A 23,752-nucleotide genomic window follows, 5' to 3' on the forward strand; every position below is an offset into this window, starting at 1 on the left:
AATTGAAATGGCATATTGATTATGCAATTGTTATGCAATGCGACTAATTAATGTTTGCAACTGCAGTGCCAGGCGGGGAAAGGGGAAAGGGGAAAGGGGAAAGGGGAAAGGGGGAGGGAGGGCCAGGCCATGGCAGCCGCAGCTAATCGATAAGAGAGAGCCGAGTTTCCCGGAGAGTAGGGGAAGGGGCAGCCGAAGCTTAATTAACATGACCAAGTTTGGCCTGAACAATGCGCGCGCTTTTGGGGCAGAGGCGTGGAATGCGGGAAACGGAAAAGCGCAGGGGACTTAAAACTTCCAGGAAAAACTTTACTTTCGGAGAGAATAAATGGAAGAGCGGAGAAAGCGGGAAATGTAAGGAGCAAAGACATATTTGGGTGGGATTCCAACTCAATTTTCAGGCCAACCTATTCATTTCCCTTCTTTTAGTAATACGAAATTGGTTGCATATGAGTAATATCAAAAGATTACATCTAAGATTTCGAAAGTATATTATATAAATTAAGCCTGAAAAATAATCGAGTAATGTTATATGAGCGTAGTTGATTAAAGACAGATTGGAAAATTAATTAAGTTTTACAAAATAAGTAGGGAAATTGGTTTAATACGCAATTAAGATAGTAATACTTTTCATCAACATTTCTAACAAGAAAACTTACTTTTTGTGTATTATAAAAACCAATAGGAAAGTATGTATGTTACTAAAGAGTATAACAATACCATTTAGTTATGGATCAAAAAACCATAATCCAATGTCTTGAACAAATTCAAGTAAAATGATCGGTTTTACCCATGATTTTTATCCTTAATACCAGAGTAGTTAGTAAAGATTTGGTAATAACAAATTTGACCTATAATAGAACTCTGATCCCGTTTTGGCGGGAGTTATCTGTGATTATGCCTAATTGGTGGTATAAAAGGTATCTTCGAATATTGGAGCTTGTTACTTAGGCGAAGCAATACCTCCAGTCAGTGTTTTTATTAAGGTTTATTTATCAACTAAACAAAAAACAAGAAAAACGCAGAAAAAGATAGTTCCAATTGCACACACACTCTCTCACTCTCACACAGATACATATATATACATATACATTGGGACATATAGCATCATTGGCGTCGCAAAACAAACTGAAATCTGAAATCGAAAAGCCGAAAAACTGGGAGCGAAATGAAATTCAGTGTAATTAACACGCACACATTGACCCCTCACACGCACAGTGTTTACAGTGTACGTGAGGGTTTTCCAGGGCGGAAAGAGAGGCAAATAGGGGAGTGCCCAGGCGGGAGAGAGAAAGATGCAGGATAACCCCTCTGCGCTGGAAGTATCTGAGGTCAAAGCGGGTGAGTGAGCGAGACGACTGCATGGCGCTGCTATGGCCATCCCCTTCGCGCCCGCAAAGATGGCGCTGCAAGTTGTTGTTGCCTTGCCCTGTGTGTGGGTGCGGGCGCCGACGCCAGCAGCGACGCCGACGGCGGCAGCGGCGTTCAACGCGACGCTTTTGCTGGCGTGCAGTTCGCTTTTCAATTTCAGTTCGTTTTCGAACGCCGCACCGAACGCTCCAGCGCTCAAAAACACACCGAACAACAAAAAACAAGCCCACAAAAATAAAATACATACAAGCGCCAAGTGCGTGAGTGAACTTTTTTTCCTGTGTACGTGTACGTGTACGTGTGCGTGTGTTCGCCAGCTGCCATGAGAGTGTGCGATAAATAGAAACTTGGGAACTCCGACTCTTTTCGAAAACAAACTCAGAACCCAAACAATCGTTCAGTGCAAAAGTTCCGTCGGCAAAATGCAGGCCACCAAGATGCGAACGCCCTTCGCCATCCAGGAGATTTTGGGACTGGGCGCCTACCAGCAGCAGAACAGCGCCAGTGCCACGCCCTCGGAGGCGCCGCCCTCGCCGGCAGCCACGCCCCCGCCCACCGCGAGTACGCCCGCCAACGGCTCGATATCCGCCGGACAACAGCAGCAACAACAGCAGCAGCAGCAACAACAGCAGCAGCAACAGCAACAGCAGCAGCAGATGGACGGCCTCAGGGACTCCCGATCCATATCGCCGGACGTGTCCAGATTGTCGGCGGCTGCTGCAGCCGCGGCGGCGGCGGCCGCCCACTGCCAACTGCCCGTCTTCAACCCGGCCAACTTCTACGCCGCCGCCGGATACGCCGCTGCAGCGGACCCTGGCAACGCGGCGGCCGCCCACCACCACCACATGACCACCTTGGCGGCGGCCGCCTATCTCCGGGGATTCCTGCCCCCCGGTTTCAGCACGCCCCACGAGTTCCGGGGACACTTCCAGCAGCACTTCGGCGCCCAGTTTGCAGGTGAGTCAGGTGATCGAGATCCCCGGTTTCCCCTCCTAAGTATTGGTATAGCCTATTGAAAACCCCATTTCACTGCTGGTACTACCATCAGTTACTGGGCCCTGTTTATGAGTAATGCCTTGACTCGTAAGAGTAACATACAAATCCCTGTGGGATCTGGTACTCCAAAATATGTAAAATGGTATTAACAAAATGTTCGTACATTTATGAATGAATTTGTACACCCAATTAAATAGTTACAAAGGCATTTGACCTTAACTTTTTATTTACCGGTGTTATTGTCCCCGAAATCCTATCCAATTCAATCACTTTCTTTTATCGGTTTATATTATCGATATAAACTGCTTTAGAGGCAATATAAATACATACTTTGGATGTATGTTTAATAAGTTAAGTCCTTTTTTAACCTATATCTTGGGCCATACCTTCATTAACGTTTGTACTCTAGTACCAAACGAATATTGATTCCCTCTATTCAAAAAGATATCTACAAAATATTGAATTTCTAAAAATTCCATTCTCTGGAATTAAAATCATGGTAATCATTTACGAAGTATTTGTGAAATTATTCTGCTTGTATTCTGTTTCCAACATTTAAAAAAAAAACATTTCGATATGGTTCAAAAATCGATTAGATTAGGATTTCCAATTTGTAAAACAACGATGAAGTTACGTTATTCAATGCCAACTAGTTTTAGGGAATTTTAGTTGGGCATCCCCAGACTGCGCATCCCAACTAGGTTTTTATAAAATAAAGCACGAATTGATATTCCTCCTGCACTTTGCCAGTGAGTTGCTTCGAATGGGGCACAAAAGGGAGGAGGGGTGGCTAATTAGGGGGAGTGCGGGGAAGGAGCTGCATAGCGCTGAACACTCTGTTGCATCTGCTGTACGGGTGCAGCCAAGTGGCAACCGCATCTGTCTCCTGCATTTCGTACTCGGCACTCCGAGTCCTTCGTCCCTCGACCTGGTCCTTTTGCCCACCCGTAGGCGCAACTAATAAGCTCAAAGGGTTGGCAATTGAGTCGCGTCCTCATCGGAGTTAAAACAATGAAACGACACGATTAAGCACAGCACAAAGGGCGTGGATGCGGACACAGGGGAGGTTACCGGGGTCCAGCTTATTAATAACACTTATCCACTCGAAAAAACGCCTTAAATGTGGGATACTGAGCTCAAAAACTTGATTTGCAATAGGTGACCTAACCGGGGATCTAGAACTTCCGGCTCTATTTAAGAAGTTACTATTGAAGATCATTGGCAATATATTGTTCTGGTATGTAAGTCAGTAGTAAGTAAGTTGCTAATGATGGAATTGCCTTTTTACAATTATTTAATTGAAAATTTCCACCCATTTTAACTTGCTAAAATTATATTACTGATTTCTCCAAGTGTACACACAGAATGAGGGAGGAATAGAAGGAGGGGCGTGGCAGGGGCAGGAGCGGTAAGTGAGCGGCAGCCGTCCTGTCAGCAAAGTGTGAAATCTCTCACACACTTCACTCGAGGCACGATTTTGGTTTCTCTCTGTGTGTGTAGCGCTAATTAAGCGCATAATTTTCAGTGAAATTAGCAAACTCCAGTTGGCACGAGCATCCATTAAAATGCGATAGCCAGTGGAGCTTCATCAAAAAAAGGTTCAAGCTTCAGAGAATTACGGACAGTTCGGAAATAAAACTTTGATGGGTCTAACTCCGATAATCCCAAAGCGAATAGGTAACGAAGAACGCACAAACAATTGGAATCCTATAACTTTTAACAGATCGTATAAATGTCTCTATTTTTAAAGCTTTTTATTTCCATTTGGATGATACTGTTCTACTTTTTAATGGGAAATGGCATACTGTTCAAAGGTATATCACTATAATATCCGTTTTTTGTTCATTACTATACACCCGCAAAGTTAAGTATTTCTACAAAATATAATATTTAAAATTAAATAAAGATATCTTGTTATTTGGTTTGGAACACAAAGGACTTGGAACCTTTTTATGCCGCATTTATTATTTTAAGTGCATGTAGAACCGTCTTTTGCCGTTGAACTCCATTTCCCGGCCAAATGGCCACGCCCCCACAAGATTTTCACCCGAATCGCCCATCTCCTTTCCGCAACACTTTCCACACACTCTCATGGCAGACACAATTGCATCCGAGAGTTACACGCACTTAATTTGTTAAATTTTCACACTTTACATCTGTTTATTTGTCATTCCGTTCCCTTTGTGTGGTTCTTCGTTTCGGTTTCTTCGTTTGTCATTCAGTCATTCCGTCATTGTTGACCTTTCCGGGAGCTGCTGCCAACCACTTTAAAATCGTCTTTATCCCGCTCTTCTTCTAGTTCCACCTTTGCACTGCGCGAAAATGCGGAAAGCGAACTTTATTTAATTGTCCTTTTATAATAGGTTTGATCAGAAAAAGAGAACCAAACCCTCCATTTAGACCCTTTCAAATTACTACCTCATTTGGGTTTTACACTTAACTGATTCCTTTTTAATAACAAATAAATGTACCCTGGGAAGAATCTAGATAAACTGGTATGATTTAATACCGTAAAATTCGAAAAGGTGTTTTTAGGTTACTTCTAAGTGAGATCATCATCATCATGAGATGCATCCACTGTGTTCCCAGCCAATTCTCCTGAAGTAGGTGCTCATTTTTTTCGCCTGCATCCTGGCACATCCTTTTCAACTTGTTCTTCTTAGTCATGCCCATCGCAGTTATTTGCCGAAGGTCCGTTCGCACTTTGTTTGCACAACAGCAGAAGTTGAGACCCCGAGGCTCCTTGCGAGCTGTAAAAAAGGCAACAAACGCCGTGTCCTTTCCCGGTTACCAGATCCTGGACCCGAGGAACACGGGGCGTTAGTTTCGAGGCAAATTGTGTACAAAATAAATCGACTCGAGTGGTTAACCGCAGCTGGAACATCGGAAAATAGCAGGGGAGTGGGTGGGCGAACAGCAGCCTTTCAGTTTTCTTTTCTCGGGCGAAATTGCTACTTGCACGTTGTTAGCCTTAATTTGAGTGGCCATTGAGGAGCTCTCTTTTTACCTCGGCTTCTGGCTCTAATAAATATTTGCTCGAGAGATCCTTGGCGTATGTTGTGTCCTTTTGTTCGCATCGCTTTCCTCGTGTAATGCAGGCCACTATTTTTCTTTCTCCTTTTCCACTTGGTATGGTGTCTGGTATTATTCTTGTACTTCTATTTTTCTTCGCACATTTGGCTGAGCTGCCCTGTGAGCCATTTGGTTGTAAGCGCCTCTTTTTCTCGCCCATTGTTGTCTTGCCGCCTTAGTCATGTGTAATTTTCCCTGCGCTCTGGAAAGTTAATTTGTCTTAATGACAAATAATTGCAGACAAATTGGTTTCCCCAATTGGGCTTCACCAAAGAAATACCTTCACAGCAGATTAACGGCTTTAGGAGTGTTTTCTTCAACTTCCATTGATTGAGTAATTGGTATATTAACTTAAATCACTTAACGGTTGCAAAAGTACGAAAAATATGCTTTGCAAACTTTCTAAATACAGATTGTCAAATGTTCTAGAGAAAGATCTAAATTCAGGAACGAAGCTCTTGGTTTCATGCAATTTTCAACTGAAAATTAAAAATTTTATAAAAACTGTAACACCGTTTAAGGCATGATTAAGTCAAGACCAATTTGTTTTGTTTTCCAATTTCAAGATTTCAAGACCACTTTCCTAACTTTATATATTTTTTTCTCTGTCTAAATCAAAAAAATGAGCTATCATTTGGTTCTTTTAATCCATACCTAAATCCAATAATCCTTGTGGCAAAAGGTCCCTTGTCACGCGTGTCCTGGCCGACTGTAAATCAATCGCACCAATTTTGAAAGCCAAAAATAATTACCACAAAAGAAGCGGAATAAAGAAAAATCCCAAGGAAAAGAAAACCTCAAAAAAAGCAGCACCGATAAGAATCTGTACTCTTCACAAAAAAGGTAAAAGGTGTCTCAGATATTTTTGCGATATTATTGTGCGCCGCAAGGACGCACTTCCGATACAAATCCTTGCACATTTCCTGCCCCTGCGGCAAAGGAAATTCGATAGTTTTTCGCACATTTTCCCAAACAAGAGACGAAAACTGCTGGGAAAATTCCCCAAAAACTGTACACAAATTGCTATATCAAGTGTTAATTATGTGACAATGAGTAGGTCAAAAAGTAGAAGAAAAAGGAAACGAGAACGAGAACGAAAATAACAGCTATTATTTTCTTAATCATTTTTTAATTAGAAAACTTCAAGTTCGGGTTTCAACGAAACCAGACGAAACGAAAACAAATATGGTCGGATGATACGCGTGGTTTTCACATTTAGGGTTTTTCCGAAATGTTGCTTCCAGCGAAGTGCAACCGAACTGCAAGTGGCCCCGCTGGATAAACAGAGGGCCAGAAATTGATGACAACAAGTGGCAGGCATTGAAAGGAGCTCGGTCCTACCACCGACCGTCCAAAATTTGAACCAGCTGCATGATCAGCCAAATGCAACCTGGACCACTCCACTTCAGGCTGCAGTTGCACTCGCACTCGCAGTCGCAGTCGTCGTCGATTTCCTAGGAAGCACTCGAGAGCGGCGTGTAAACAACTCGCACAGACACAGATACAGATGCAGATACAGATACAGACACAGATACAGATTTTCCAGCCTCTTGGCTCTCAGGGTCCGAGATGGAGCCGAAGATTGGAGTCTGCCTGCTACGAGCCACAAACTATATAAACCTACAAGGCTAGTCAGCGCATCAGTTAAGTGGCTTTGTTCGCCAGTTTAAGCCCAATCCAATCCTAGTTCCAATCCCAGTCCCAGCTCGAACATTTTCTGCATGATTTTGCAGTTAAGCCCCCAGAGGGCAAACAGCATTCAGTATTCAGCATTTGGGGCCAAGTGGCATTTGGTAAAAAGTGCATGGACAGCAGACGAACATGATGGACAATTTTTTAGCCAGACGCTGTAGGAGTTGCATTTGCCAAATCAGAAATCCCGAGAGAAGGAGTAGGGCAATAAGGATGGATGATGGCTGAGAATGGGAAAGCTTACTCCGAAGAATGTAGAGCCCTGGGAAAGAATTCGATGAATACACCCGATCATCAGAAGATTCTATTCGTAAGAAGTTATCACACTTAAGTCGTACTAAAATTGGTTTACTCATATCATTAACAACTGTACTTATAAGCCCAATTGCTATGCTAAGTGCTAACTCGTAATCCTCGTCTTAGTCGTCTCTAAAATAGAAGTAGGAAACATAGCCCAAAGTTCCCTTTTATTTCCCATCATCACACGCAATTACCTCGTCGAATTTTGGCACTCTAATTGCCGTTAATCGAATCAAATGCCCAAAACTAGAGAGCTTCTCGAGGACTAGGTCCGCTGTTTGGGCGCCACTTTAGTAACTCATTGCGGCATTTTTACAGCGTCGCGTGTGCGCAAATTGAATATTAAACGTGTTAATCCATTTTATGGCTTCGCAAAGAACCCAAAAGTTGGTGTAGCTGCTAAGGGTCTTATTTTATTTGCCGATCTTAACACACAAGCACCCATTTCACGGGGGTGGTGTTGCTTCGCCTTTAAAAGGCGTTTGACTTTTTATTAATTTCCCTGTTGACAGCAATTTGCAACGGTACACGAATTTGTTACCACCGAAAAACATACCCACATATGCAAAGGGGGAGGGGGTGGCGCAGTGGCCAAAGGGGGTGCCACAGGGGGGTGAGGGGTAGGGGGTAGGGGGTGGTCTGAAGTTTTCGGCTGTTATATGTGTTTGCAACGAAAAGGCCGGAAAAACTTCCGCATGTGTTGATGGGTTAATAAATATTTGAGCGCACACAAACAGGCATTTTAACACCCTGCTGCATGCCAGCCGTGTGTGTGTGTGTTTTTATATTTACCGCTATTTCCGCACAGCATTTACAGTGTTGTAAAACGTAGCCAGCCGAAATGGACAGACCACAAAAGGGTTGTTGGTCGTTTGGCTGTTTGGTTTGCCGGTTTCGAGTTAGTTGCCCATTTAAATGGAACAACGTTCCGACCGACCATTTGCGAGGTGGCCCAAATTGGGGGGAGTACGGCTTGTAAGCTGGAAGGCTGCTGGCGCCCCAAAGTCCTCAATTCCTAACTGTGCACAGCCCGTTTTATGGCCAAATGAATTTTACAAAAGTGAAACATGCAATTCGGCTTGGTTTCTGATTCGTAGCTCGATTTTTGTGGGCTGAAAACAGTGAGCAGGGGAGAAGGTTGATCCAAAAATCGTACCGATCATTTGGCTGCGGAATCGATTGACCCAAACCGGGAAAGTGGTCCATGGGGCTTTTCTCTATAACTTATTCATATTATTTGCTGTAATAAGAAAGGCAATATATTTAAAAGCAATCGGAAAACGGGCGACCCCCAAATTATCAGAACCAATATCTTAACTAGTTCTTGCATTAGTCGAATAATACTATTTCCCTACCAATTTCCTCGCATTACTGTTAACTTGATATACGACATAGCTGCATGCATTTCATTAGCTAATAGCCACCTAGTCGAGCCACGCCCACTTTGTCAACTACAGAACCCAACTGAACGCGAAATAATGTCTAATTATAAGGTGAAAATAGGGGGGAATTGGGGAAAATGGGGAAATGGTTTGTGCGCAACAGCGGCAGAAATAAACGTCGGAGAAAAGCTGAGAAAAGCTCCTGCCTCACTCAAGAGTCTTGCGTATAAATAAATTAAAAGCGGAAGAATGCAAAGCGAGGCGGCAGAAGCGTTTTTCAAGGAGCCTGCGAAAGGAAAGGAAAATCGCACTAACTACCCAATTATTTCATTCAAGCTTCACTGCTCCGCTGCCGAATGGATGGAAAAACAGAAACGGAAAGCTTTCAAACAAACAAAAAAGAGTGGATGCAGAGCGGAGGAAAACACAGCTAGACAACAACAGGAAAATAGCAGAAAATCAGCTTGAAAATCGAAATACAATACACAGCAACAAAGCGCCAAGTGGTTGGGTGGGGGGTGGCGTCAAATTTGGGGGCAGGGTTTTCAAGGCGAGTAAGCAAATTTAAGCACAGCTTGGAAAATCAATGGCTGCGAATCTGCGAGTAAAAAAACACCAGCGAAATTGGAAAATAAGCGTAACACAAAACCAAAACCGGGAAAACCCCGCGGCCCCACAACACCCCACTTTTCCACCGCTTTTTTCTTCAATTGTCATTGTCTGATTGTTGTTTTTCCCTTGGCGTTTCTTTCTCTTGTTTTTGTTTGAGTATCAACAAGGAAAATAAGTCCTGCGAAAACTAAGGATACACAAGAACATTTCAATAAATGGATCGATGTTTAGATCATAATATTAAAAAGATAAAGTACCAACGTAAGAGTTACTACATTTTAATAACTTGAATTATAATACAGACAACTAAAATATTTAAGTTTCGTCTATTTTGTACATAGTATTTTTTATTTATGTTATTGAAGTCATATTTTAGGTCAATACTATTCCAGGTAGCTACAAAATCGTCATGGTTTTACAAAAAGTTTTTCATTTAAAATTCGAAGATACATTATTTAAAGTTCAGACCCAACCTAATTTTACTGATTTATCTTATGTTTAAGGAAAATCAACTGATCTAACTCATGTAAGAATCGCTGATATCAGCGACCTTTTCATTCCTTTCAATGGCCTGTCGTAAAGCGGCGTTATCTTTCACTATTCAGTTTGTTTTTATTATATTATTTAAACTTAAAGTGGAAACTCTCTCTGCCTGTCTGTGTGTCAGTCTGTTCCGGCCCCACACCCCACTCCCCACACACACATACACAGGTCCGCCATCTTGGAAAAACAACGCCTTTCGTATTTATTACAACAGCAAAGGCAATAGGAATAGCAACAATGCAAAATACGAGCGCAAATGGAGTTAACGAGCTAACTGCGGGACGTCCAGCCACCCACACTTCGAAGCCCTCCAAAAAACCTTTAGAACCCCCCTCCAACCACTGGGCGAACCCCCCGTAAAGCCCCGAATATTTTGTTTCCCCCGCGGCGACAAACAACCACCCAGAAAACTGGGAGACAAGCCGAAAACGCAACCCCAAAACAAAAAGCAAGTCCCTCGTTGTGTAACAACTAGCAAGTTGGGAGAACAGCAGCCAACCCAACCGCCCAACAGCCCAACCACCCAACCACCCCACCACCCACTTGCCTTGCCATTTTTCTTTTACCACTTTGCTTCTTCAACTTATTTACGTCTCCATTACAAATAATTGCGCGTCATATTGGCTCAGCTATACTTAGCCCTCGTCTCTCGCCCAGTCGAGGAAAGCCACCCCCGGCAGCACCACCCCCGGAAAAGCGCCCAGCACCACCCAATGGGGCAATGTTGCCTTGGCGCAAATAAATACCTATTTCTTTTTGGCGACCAAAAAAAGAGAGAAGAAAACCCACCCACTTTCGCCTAGACAACCTCCTCCTCGTAAAAGTGTAAGTAGTAAATACGCTTGAGTATTATTAACGTAAATGCAAAATTGCCAATTTCGAGTGTATTTCCTGTCAACAGAAATTTTTCTCTTTTTCCTCTCTACGGCGAAAATAAAATTAAAAGCAAAAAACAAGAGCTGAGGGAAAATATAAATCGTTTGAAAAGGGGCGTCGGTTTCCCTCGGCTTCATCTGCTTCTTATATCGCCTGGTGGCACCCATGTGGCCCATCCACTAAATCGCTCTGCTATTACGCAATGATGCACTGCAAAAAAACAATCACTTAATACAATATTTATAGTTAGGATTGTTTAAAGATGTTTTAGGAAATTTAAATAAATTATCTAAAAAGTGTACCGTCATACACTGTAATTAATATGCACATAACTAAATCATCTACGAAATATATATGACATTTTACCAGCTCTTTACATTTAAATGCAGTATCGGCTAGCAATCTTCAGAACCAAGAAAATACTCAGGTGCAGGAACCACCGATTTTGCACCGTGTAATCGCGTTAGGAAACGGCCCAAGACAGGCATAGATCCACTCCACTCCTGATGCCAGTGCCAAACGGTGGTGCTCTCGATGGCGGTGGTTGGTGGGCTTTTATTAATATGTCTGGCAATTTCAATTTGACTTTATTGGTAATTTTACATTTCGTCTGTGGACGCTGGCGGGGGGTCCTTTGGAGGATCTGCTACTTGGACGGCTGCCATTTATCAGGAGGAGTTCCTGGGGAGTCCATAAATCTCATTCGCTCAATGGGATAGGTTATTCGAAAGCTGCAGAAAGTACACGAACTTCCGGACACAAATTAAAGCTATAAACATGGAAAATACTGCCAAGTCGAAAGTAAAAGGAAAATTCTAGGACGAAATCTTTTTTGCCGTTACGAAAAAGTTAACAAGTTATAAAACTATGTTTCAGATATTTTTGATTATTAAAGCGAAATCCCCCTAACGTAGCACAAACTACCGAAAGGTAGCTACATAACTAAGCCCGAACTCAATAAATACCACAATAAATTGGCATATTATCGTAGCCGCTTCACTGGGCAGTTAATGCAATTCATGGAATGCCGCACAGAACAAAAGCCATTCGATCAAATTATTGCTTAATTGAACAATTAATCGAGGCACAAAGGATCCCGAAAGGATACTCGGCCAAGGGATAGGACACAAAGGAGGCGGTCGTATACATTTCACCCCCACTCACCACACCATCCTCCAATCCACAAAAACCAGGAAAAGAACTACGAGTACATATCAAATTAATTTAGGCGGAAAACGAGCCAGAAAAACTTGGCGAAACGGGAACGAAAGTGGATAAGGAAAATGGCAAATGGAAAAGTTGGGGGACGGCACAAAATATCGCATGACCGAAAACAGAAAATCAAGCAACTCATGCCCCGATTGACTTACCCGAGTAGCAAATTAAATTAGTTGACGAACCGAACAGAACTGAACACATCGGAAAATAAGTGAGCTGGACCAGACCAAGCTGCACACTGAACATTTTTTTTATTTATTAATACTTTTAAATAGAATAAAATTTTCCTTTTCCCTTTTTTTATACAAATACACCATTAGGCAAGACTTCAAGCCTTGGTTTGGGACTAACGGCCGTATCTTCTCAATTTGTATATTACCTTTGGCTGAATCCATTTTTCCCAGCGTAGACGACATCGATAGCTGGCCAAAGTGGCTGACCACTCATCGCCCTCTCCCCAGTATATATATTTATATATGTATCATTAACGTGACTATTTATAAGTGTGCGAGGGCTTTTAAAGCATTTTTGCGAGGGTCTGACTTTGGCTTCGGACTGTATATGAATGTAGGGGATGCAGAGGGGGTTTGGTCAGCTGTCGTTCGCTGACCAGCTAATTGCTAATTGATGTGTGTCTAATTGTGCCGCCAAAGTAGCCAGGCAATAAAAGCACCGCTCAAACACATGAACTCGTGGGACGTACATGTATTTATAGAGAACTGAATAGATCCGTTTGGTAGTGAAATCAGGTCCAAATTGGTTGAAATGTGGAGCATATTTTGGTTTTATTAATACAAGTGCCTAGAAGTGGCTCAAAAGTTGCAAGAGATTAAAATCATTTCAATGTACAATATTGGTGAATTCAACTACAAACTTATAGACGTATTCCACGTCCGAATCGGGATCCAATAACTGTTTTTGGGTTCCCATTCTGAACCCCATTGGAATTGCAGAACAATCGAACATGAAAATGAGTTAAAATTTTGACCCTCGCTTAAAAGAAAACTTTTAATGTAAGATATTAGAGAATTAAGCCACAAATTCATAGAGGTATCCCACTTCGAAATCCGGATCCTAGAAGTCAAGTTATGGAATCTAGAAGTTCAGTTTTGGGTTCCCATGCTGGACCCATTGGAATTACGGAATAATCGAACATGAAAATGGGCTAAAATTTTGACCGTCGCTTCAAAGAAAACTTTTAATGTAAAATATCAGAGAATTAAACCACGAATTCATAGAGGTATCCCACTTAAAGATAGGGATCCTACAGGTCAAGTTATGGAATTTAGAAGTTCAGTTTTGGGTTCCCATGCTGGACCCCATTGGAATTACGGAATAATCGAACATGAAAGTGGACTAAAATTTTGAACCTCGCTTAAAAGAAAACTTTTAATGTAGAATATCAGATAATTAAGCCACAAATTCATAGAGGCATCCCACTTCAAAATCGGGATACAATAACTGAAGTTATAGAATTTGGAAGTGCAGTTTTGGGTCACCATTTTGGAGGCCATAGGAAATACGGAAAAATATAACATAAGAAATACATAGGGCGTAACGAATTGTTTCTTATTTCTTTGTATACTTGCAAAGAAACTAAGAACACATCTAAATACTACCCAGAACTCGTAAATTGAAAAGTAATCTTTCAGTATTCATTATTAAATTGCCTGTAGAAGAATATACCTCATTGATAGATTGGTTAAATTAAGTGGCCGGAAGTCCATCGAAGAGTGAGACCTTTCGTGTTCGTCGACCTCATCACCATCACCACCACTACCGCCATTATCATCATTATCATCCTTGTGGATCGGCTCATTCAAGCAATCACAATAGAACGCCCTGTGCAACACGCCTAAGCCGATTCGCGTTTAATTTGAGACCGAAAAAGGGCTAAACCACTTAACACTCTAACACCCTAATTGTCAAAACAAAGCCGGCACACGAAACCGAGGTCCCGTCCGTGTCCGCTCGTCCTTTTCCTCCGCTTTCCTCTTCAAGGAGCTGAGCAGGGCAAAGAAAATATTTGCCATCTGAGGGTGTGTGTTGCTATTTTCTCGGCTTTCTAGGAAGGTGCAAACACAAACACATTTAACCCTTTGCTGACATTTGAATAAAATCCAGGCAACTTGTCAAAATCTGCGCGACACATCGAGTTGAACGGGCATGGAGCGATTTTCCAGCTGCCGCTTTATCGTGTGCGAAAAATCGACTTCTCGAATATCTGCTCGCCATTGTCTGCCGTTTAAAGGAAATAGGATTTGCCACAGGGATTGGGTTATGGTTTTTGGGCCAGGGTTTTTGCTCGGGATCGGGGGCTACATCCTACGACATGTGTTTAGCAAGCGCCAGGAATTCGAGTAAGCCGTGCCGTATGGAAAGGGGTTGAAGACTTCTTAGAAATATGATTACAGATTCGGAATAATGGTAGGTAATCATTTTTATTCACTCTTCAAAAGCTCTGCCAGACTTAAATATAGTCTAACATCTTTCAGATTTGTTTGCTTTCTGATTCGAAAATCTAAAGCATTGAAGAGAAAACTTATGGATGATAAATAATTGTATATTAGAATATGATATGCTAAAAGGGAAAAGCGGGGTATCTTAACGTTTAGTCAACGCAACTTAATTTTTTTCCAATTTCTCCTGCAGAACAAGCTGCCGCCCGAGGACAGGAGTATGCCAGCAGTTTGGCCAATGCCAGCGGTGACGAGCAGTCGCCCAGCAAAAATAGCAGTTCATCGGGCAACGGGTCCGGAGGATCGGGAACCGGTTCCGGGGGTTCCGGATCGGGAGGCGCCAATCAGACCTCCAATGGCCTGGGACATTTGGGCTCGCCAACGGCCAGCAACGGTGGTTCCGCCGTGGGAGCCGGAATAAGTGGATCGGGCGGAGCTTCTGGCACCTCCGGAAGCACCTCCACATCCGCTGGAAACGGCGGAAACTCCGGCAACCGCTCTTCGCCCGCTGGTGCGCATCACTCGGCCGCCCTGGCCGCCCACCAACATGCAGCGGCTGCTGCGGCCGCCGCTCATCATCATGCCGCAGCGGCCGCCGCCGCCCATCATGCCCACCACGCCCACGCCCAGGCACACGCTCACGCCCACGCCCATGTCCACGCCCATGCCGCCCACGCTGCCCATGCTGCCCATGCCCATGCCCATCATGCCGAGGCGTTCTTGGGGGCTGCTGGCGGACCTGGAGGTAATCCCAACAGCCTGCTAGCCGCCCATGGCGCGGATGTCCTGGTTGGCCCCGGCGGAACGGGCCCCGGGGGAAAGAAGAAGAACAAGCGGCGTCATGGCAGGACGATCTTCACCAGCAGCCAGCTGGAGGAGCTGGAGAAGGCCTTCAAGGAGGCCCACTATCCGGACGTGAGTGCCCGCGAACTGCTGTCCATGAAAACCGGCCTGGCCGAGGATCGCATTCAGGTGAGCAGTCTCCTATATTCGATATCAGCCATAAGGAAGTGTCCCAGAACTAAAATTACTGATCTCCCATGGTATTTAAATCAATATTATTTTATAAATTTATAGTCAATACTGAGAGTTGAAAATTGATTTCCTTGACTTTGGAACTTTCCGATGCACCTCAGAGAAACTGTTTTCTGACTGTCCCTGAGTAAATCAAGGATTCTCCATTTTGGGTTTTGCGGCTTTTTTTAATGGGGGAAATGGGGGGCTATCAGGCTGTCACGTAGCACTGCAGAATCAAGCTGAGGATGCGCGAGCGTTCTTCTGCCATTTTATAGCCATTTTTTATGGCTTTTCCCATCCTAAACTGGAAAGGATTGCAATCAAAGGCGGCTTCGATTCGAGGGGAGTGTTTCGTGGCCCCCATAAAGGAAATTTAAAAATGGGGAGTGCACATGGCACTTGGCAAGTGTTGCCACACGTAATGAGGCCTCGCTGATTACGTAATTACGAATGCACACAATTGCAATTGCAACGTCCAAGTAGCGAAACAAAAACGGAAATGGAATGAAGTAAGAAAACGTGGCACTTGGCACTCGCCGACACTCCAAAAAATTCACGAAAAATTCGTTACAAGAGCTCGCGAGGTGCGAGCTTCAAAATTGCAAATTATACTTTTCAAAGCGCCCGTTCCGATAATAGAAACTGAAACCAAACCAAACACAAGGGGTAAATAAGTCCAAATTAGAGCTGCAATGAAGGGAGTTGTAAAATCTTCAGGACAAGGGAAAGGAAAAATTGTACGGATTAAATAGCCATGTGTTGAAATAAGGTGGAAATTATTTATTAACTTTTTTAGATTAAGATCTTGGTAAACGTAAAGAAATTATTTTATTAGAGTTTGAAACCAATGTATTGTGGGTGAAGTGAATATGTGAAAATTCAATTCAATTCAATTCAAGCTTAAAAATATTTTTTATTTATAATTTTATTTTTAAAAAAAATATTACAGATTTTTGATAGAAAATGTAAAAATAGAGCATTGGGTAAGAGGTTCTGACAAATAATTAATTTTCTTTTAACTTATAACTTTGTAATCATGTGACTAATAGCTCCAATGGCACTTTAATTTTTGGGGACTTCCCCCTAATAAATCAAGCCCACTTTCCCGTAACGCCCGTTATTCCATTAACCACTTGAAAGTCCGCAAGATGGCGCCACATCAATTGCACCGTATGTGGGTGTGAGTGCATCCTGCTCTTTGCATTTGTGTGCGAAAATCAAATTAACAAGCACAATTGGCCGAAAGGCAAAAAGAAACAACACCAACAAAAAAGCCGACAGTCGGGCAGAATGAAGAAGAAGAGCTGCAGTAAACATAATACCAAAACATTCACACACGCAAATACACTTCAATTAAGTGCAAATATGGCGCACAGCTGGAAAAGAGAGTGGTGAAAGAGAGGGGATGGGAGGGCGAGGAGGAGAGGCAATCATTAGCAGCACTATAAGAATGGGCTAAGAAAGGGGAGGGCGAAAGGAGAAGAGGGAAGTGGAAAGGGGGAGGAGGAAAGAGGAAGAGAAACGGCAGCCATGCAAATTTGCACAAAACAACGGCAAATATCGGAGCCACCATTCAAAGTCTCTCCTCTCTCTCTTTTTGTGTGCTTTTTTGCCTGCCGTTTTTAATTGCATTTCATTTTGCGTGCATTTCGCGCATTATGTGTGTGTTTTCTGCAATTCTTCCCCTTTTTTGCATAAATTTCCCCTTTAAAACCAAGTAAAAGAAACATGGCCAAACATGTTTTTCAGCCTCTCCCTGTCTCTCTCTCCCGGGAATCGCCTTGTCTCCCTCACTCTTATTGGCTTTTTCTGCTGGACTGGAAGTTGCCAAAAATGTTGCCATCGCCGAAAGTCAACGACCAGGCGACAAAAACGTCGCAATCTGAATAAAATGCTAATCCCCATCAACCTTAGACAGTTGGACATTATGTTTATGTTAATGATGATGAAAATTACTACGGATTTTGGTTTAGTTTTAAAGGTTATCTACCAAAAAAGTAAAAACAATAGTGATTTTCGCGATTTTAAGATGACTACAATTATGACTAATTCAAATTTAATTTTTTACAAGCCATCCCAAGCTTTTTTTAATAATCACCTTGTCATTCCGTATCATATCATATATTCTGCAAAAAGCTGGCAAGCTAAGGCTATTTTTTACAATTAATATTTAACGAATTAATGTTTAATTTCAATTATTGTAACCTTTTAAAGGTGTGACAAAGACGGAGCTAGGATGTGCACACATTGTCTGCCATATTTAAAACTTTTTTGCACTTCTCTTTGGCCATTTACATCGCCCCCTTTTGTTGGTAATTTCCATACACATTAACAGAAAAAAGAAAAGGCTAAAACAAAGGGCAAACCCTTTGAGAAAACATGAAAAACACAATCGGGTTTTAAAACAATGCAAATTGCATTAAATGAAAAAATCAAATTGCACTCCACCGCATGTTCAAATTTTTCCAATTTGCTATAAAAAAATGCGATAAAATTGCCACTTTCAGTTGGCGATTTTCGAAAGACAAAAGAAACTGCACTTGCACTTCAAAGAAAAAATAATGAGCAAGTGTTTCCTTTTTTTCAAATCTTTGAGTGTTCTTTGGCCGAATAATCGAGACTTTCAAGCTTTTAAAATTAAGAAACAAAAGAATAATTGGTTTAACCAAGACTGGGGGCTTTTGCTTCCAATTCAAAAAAAACGTCTCAAATAGATCAAAAAAAGGAAGTTTTTGAACTATATATTTTTCTCTTTATTTTGAATAGGTCTTAGAAATGAAAATAATGAAATAAGAAAAAGTTTTGCTTAAAAAGCTGGTATTGGTCATTAAATTGTATCCAGGTGCATCTTATGAGTAATGAAATGGCACACATAAAATTAAAACAGCTTACACTATGAAAGTGCATTTTTATATTGCAATAGCACATAGTAGCGTTACATGCTCACTAACAATTGCAAATTGCACCATCTGAATTTATTTTTTGCATAATTTGGTTGCTCCTTGCATTAATTACACACTTTTGCGTTTCTTTTCTCCTGCGCTTTTAATGAGCTGTTAATATTAACGCACACATACACCAGCAAAGGGAAAAAATGAAATTAAAAATGATTATGCATAATTATGTAATTAACATTTAAACAAAAGAGGTTATGGCTGTGCAACAAAAGCATTTAACAAATTGCTATTTGTGCGTCCCCCTTTATTTCTCACTTTTTCTCTCTGCATTCGGTCCACAAAAAACAATATTCCTGGGAAAACAATGTTTTTTTCGATAAACATCATAATATTAAAATATTTTGGCAAACAATTATATAGTTTTTATCTTAAAGTCCATAAATGTTCGATGTGTTCAGAGTTCTGGAGGCCTTATACATTAGTATCAGCCTTAGAAGTACTTCTTTCTATAAATATTACATTTAAAATGCAAAAAATCCCAAATGCCATTTTTATAGGCCGTAATACTCGCTGTTTTAGAACTTTGTTAGCGTTTGTAATAGACCTTTTTAGGCGTATTTTAAAAAGTCATTTATCACGGCATTAGCAACACCGATTGAGTTCGTCCGCCCGGGACCGTCGCACCCCCGGCACTGGGCACCATAGATAGATAGATACATATATTTCTGGCTGCGGATTTGGGTTCGAGGGGGTGTTAAGTGTTGTCAACTCAAGCAGATTTAATTTGCCATGTTTTCGCTTTGCTTTTTTCGTGATGCTGCTCAAGTGCAACAATAAACAAGGCAAACAACTGTAAATGCAAATGTTGACATCACACCGACCGAATTGAAATAAAAAACAAGAATTTCAGAAGGGAATAAGAACAGGACGAGGCCGCGTGGCGGGGAATTTAAAGCGATTCGGTCCTTGGAGAATTGCGGCACATGTCGTTACGTCAGCAACCCTGGGAAAACTTGAACTTTTACAACAGAAGATTAAGTTGTCCCCGGGGAAAAGGGGAGAACGGCCGCAACTTGTCTGCGAAAATGGAAAATTGACCGTTTAATGTTGTCGGCCGGCAGCATTTCTTGTTAATGTTTCATATTGTTCCTAATGTTGTTACTAATAAGTACTCGAGCAGCCGGGGGATGCGCGACAAGTGTTGTTGTCGAAGGGCGGCCGAAAGGGGAAGTCCCCTGTTAAATTAATTAGTTTTTGGTCGCTATTGTGCCGGCGAATCCCCACCCCGAGGTCCTGATTTTCCGTCGCCTTTGTGCGGCCCTAAACAATCACAGAACTCGATGATAATCCCTGAAAAATATTGTCGCTGGCGCAAATAATTTCTTAATTAATTTGCACTTGCACAGCGATGTGCAGCGAGTTATTTAGAAAGTCAATTGATGAGGAATTCAATTTGTTGACCTCTTTCTATGATAAAACATATAACTATAACTGATTATATCAGACATAAGCGGTGGGTTTAGTTATAAAAACAAGGCTGCACTTACCTTCCTGTCGATCTGGAGGTGTCTTGATCGAGGAAAATATATGTAGATCGTTGGAAAGGGCACACAGCGAAATTGGTGGGGAATTTGCAAGACATTAGGGGGTCTTCACTGGATCACTTGCAAATAGGAACTGGCCCAACTAGAGCTTACGACCTCCAGAGCGGAGTGGAGACCTCGAGACTGTCGGAGGGGTACCGCGGTGTGCGTGATATGGACTTTTCTGGAGAAACCGTTTATGATACAATTGCATATAGAAAGGAGAGTGTGAATGAGATAGAGACATCTGAGAAACCTTTTATTGATAACCTTGTAAATGGGCACTAACATACGCCTAGTCTTGGCAAAACGGTGTAATGCAATTGTATATAGGAACTGATTAGCATAACCAAAGCTTAAGGGCGACGACTTGGTGAACTGTCTAAGAGGGAGAGCGAAAAGTGTTTCATTGATAAAGTTGTATATAGGAACTAACAACGCCTAGCTTAGGTAAAGCTTGGGAGAGTGTGAAGGGGATAGACACACATACATATCTTGACATACTGTTCATTGATTCAGTTGTATATGGGAACTAAGATCACCCAGCCAAACTTTAGGAAGAGTGTGAGGGAGACGAGAAACCGGACATTGATATTCTTGTAAATGGTCACTTACACAAGAAAAGCTTGAGTAAACCGGTTCAAAGTGGAGAGATGGTGATGGGGACAGCAGGGGTGCTTTCAAATTCTCTATATAAACTCTATATATATAATTTCTTAATTAATTAGCACTTGCACAGCGAAGTGCAGCGAGTTATTTAGAAAGTTAATTGATGAGGAATTCAATTTGTTCACCTCTTTCTATGATAAAACATATAACTACAACTGTATTTTTATCAGACATAAGCGGTGGGTTTAGTTATAAAAACAAGGCTGCACTTACCTTCCTGTTGATCTGGAGGTGTCTTGATCGAGGAAAATATATGTAGATCGTAGGAAAGGGCACACAGCGAAATTGGTCGGGGTTTTGCACGACAAGCGTGGGGTCTTTATTGGATCACTTGCAAATGGGAACTGGCCCAACTTGAGCTTACGAGCTCCAGAGGAACTGATTAGCATAACCAAAGCTTAAGGGCGGAGACTTGGGGGACTGTCTGAGAGGGAGAGCAAAAAGTGTTTCATTGATACACTTGTATGTAGGAACTAACAACGCCTAGCTTAGGTAAAGCTTAGAAGAGTGTGAAGGGGATGGACATACATATCTTGACATACTGAACTAAGATCACCCAGCCAAACTTTAAGAAGAGTGTGAGTGAGATGAGAAACCGGACATTGATATTCTTGTAAATGGTCACGTACACAAGAAAAGCTTGGGTAAAGCGTTACGAAGTGGAAAGATGGTGATGCTTGCTTTTAAACTCTCTATTAACACATTTTTTAACAAAGTAGTCCGTTCTATAAATCAAGCCAATACCAAACATATACATACATAATGCTCAAAAGATGCCTAGGTTTAAATTTAACCATGAAACTGCTAAGTTATTTTGAAGTGCAATTCCCTTAGAAATTTCAGCAATTTTGGTGTTCATTAAAGCCCCCTCTTGTCCCACACCCAGCGCCCTCTGACCCAGTTATACTTTTTAATTGCATATTACGTTGCAGGGCCAAAATAGTGATAATAAGACACCTGAGTAGCCCCACACAGATCAATAATTTGGGTTCTTTGCTTTTTTGCAGGTGTGGTACCAGAACCGCCGGGCCAAGTGGCGTAAAACCGAGAAGTGCTGGGGCCACAGCACCAAAATGGCGGAGTACGGTCTCTACGGGGCGATGGTGCGGCACTCGCTGCCCCTGCCGGAGACAATTATAAAGTCGGCCAAGGAGGACGAGTCGGTGGCTCCCTGGCTGCTGGGCATGCACAAGAAGTCCCTGGAGGCCGCCGAGCTGCTAAAGAGCGACGAGAGCGACCGCGAGACCCCGACCTCGGACGACACGAACACCAGCTACTCCGCCGGAAGCACCCACAACTCCCCGATCTCAAGCTTCTCGATCTCACGGCTGCTCTTCGACGCACCCCCACCAGCGGCGGGTTCCGCCGGGGGCAAGGGGCACCACCACCACCACAAGGGGCACCACCACGCCCACGTTCACGCCCAGGCCCAGGCGCACGCCCACATGTTGTTGCACCACCAGCAGCACCACTTGCACGGCGGAGAGCCCTCGCTGAAGCAGCAGCAGCAGGTGGCCGGGACAGGATCGGCTGGGCCGCCGGCCCACCACCCCTACAACCAGCAGCAGCACCTGCACCACCTGCAGCAACTGCAGCAGCAGCAACAGCAGCAGCAGCAGACACAGCAGCAGCAGCACCACCACCACCAGGTGCACCACATGCACCACCACAATGCAGCCGGCTACGCCGAGGCCGCAGTGGCTGCAGCAGCAGCCGCAGCAGCCGTTGCTGCAGCAGCAAACGCGCGGAACGCAGCGGTGGCCGTGGCCTCCGCGTCCTCCGCCGTGACCATCGCCGAGTCCGAGGCGGAGGAGGAGCAGGACGACATCGAGGACATGGAGCTGGACAAGGACTGCGAGCTGGAGGAGGACGTGGAGCCCGTGGACAACGACAACGAAGGGGATGTGGACGCGGACCCCGAGATAGACATCTGCGACGACCACGACGAGGAGGTGGGTCTGCAGGAGCAGCTCCTGCTGAAAGTCAAGCAGGAGCAGGCCCACCACGGACCAAGATGAAACATGTACATCGACGTGTTGTTCTAAGGACAACGGTAAACATACAGGATTCGAAACACATCCGGCTAAATGCAATGAACGTTTTCTAAGCATAGACGAGCTTTTTGGTCTGGGTTGTGTGCTGTACTCAAAATGTTTTCAAGACAAACGTCAAAACAATTTTTGGTCTTCAGGCAAAACACACAGCCCAGGCTAAAAACCTTAAATTAAAGGCATTACATTCATAACAAACGAAAAACAAAAACCTAAACTTAAAGCCAACAACAATTTTTTTTCATACACCTAAGCTGCACACGTAATTAATCTATATATAATAACATATAATCTCTCATTTTTTAGTGTAAATATTAAATTATTACAAATATGAAAGAAAAACACAAGACATTAGCGCGTAAAAAGAGCTGCAACGATTTGCAAAATTTTTAAAATATGCTAAATGTGATTTAATTTAGTTGTCAATTCTAAACAAGGCTTTTTATGGTTTAAGACTTTTTTTTTGCCTATTACATTTAGTGATTTTTTTTAACTGAACTTTCCTCCTGTATAAAATGTACATACCAAGTCAAAATTCAATCAATCCATCAACGTATATGTACACGTGCTACAACCTGAAACGTAAAACAGTCCACTGCCTCTGGCCCTAATATTCTCTACTTTTTTCCTTCATAACTCAAATTTTTTGAAACAAAAACGAAAATACATAAGAAACAGCAAATTGTGTAATTAATTAAAAAACAAAACAAATCCACATACAATACACATACTTATATATGAAAGTTAGATGAAATAAAATGGATGATATATAAATATAACTGGCTTTGTGTTATTTTCTGAGGGTTCAAGATAAATATTTTGTGAAGCAAAATGGTCGTATGCTTTAATTTCGACTAAGAGACTGGGCTTATTTAAAAAATTCATTGGATAATTCATTATGGAAAACCTTTATATAAGTACATTCTTTCCATGACTGCTTTTTAATTTCATTTTTGGGAGTATTAAAAAAGTCAATTATTGAAAAATCTTGGTGGATGTAATAACAGATCTGTA

At 42.4% G+C, this 23,752-nt stretch overlaps 1 protein-coding gene across 1 annotated transcript; it reads left to right on the top strand.

The window, feature by feature from the left end:
- Positions 1-1,545: 1,545 nt before the first annotated feature.
- Positions 1,546-23,491, top strand: LOC119557508 (hormone receptor 4). Its single transcript, XM_037870281.1, has 3 exons — positions 1,546-2,328; positions 14,715-15,493; positions 21,695-23,491. Exons 1-3 carry the CDS (start codon positions 1,794-1,796, stop codon positions 22,703-22,705), a joined length of 2,325 nt encoding a protein of 774 aa, XP_037726209.1. The 5' UTR covers positions 1,546-1,793; the 3' UTR covers positions 22,706-23,491.
- The last annotated feature ends 261 nt before the right edge of the window (positions 23,492-23,752 follow it).

This window comes from Drosophila subpulchrella, chromosome X (assembly GCF_014743375.2).
Source record: "Drosophila subpulchrella strain 33 F10 #4 breed RU33 chromosome X, RU_Dsub_v1.1 Primary Assembly, whole genome shotgun sequence".
Lineage (NCBI taxonomy): Eukaryota > Metazoa > Arthropoda > Insecta > Diptera > Drosophilidae > Drosophila > Drosophila subpulchrella.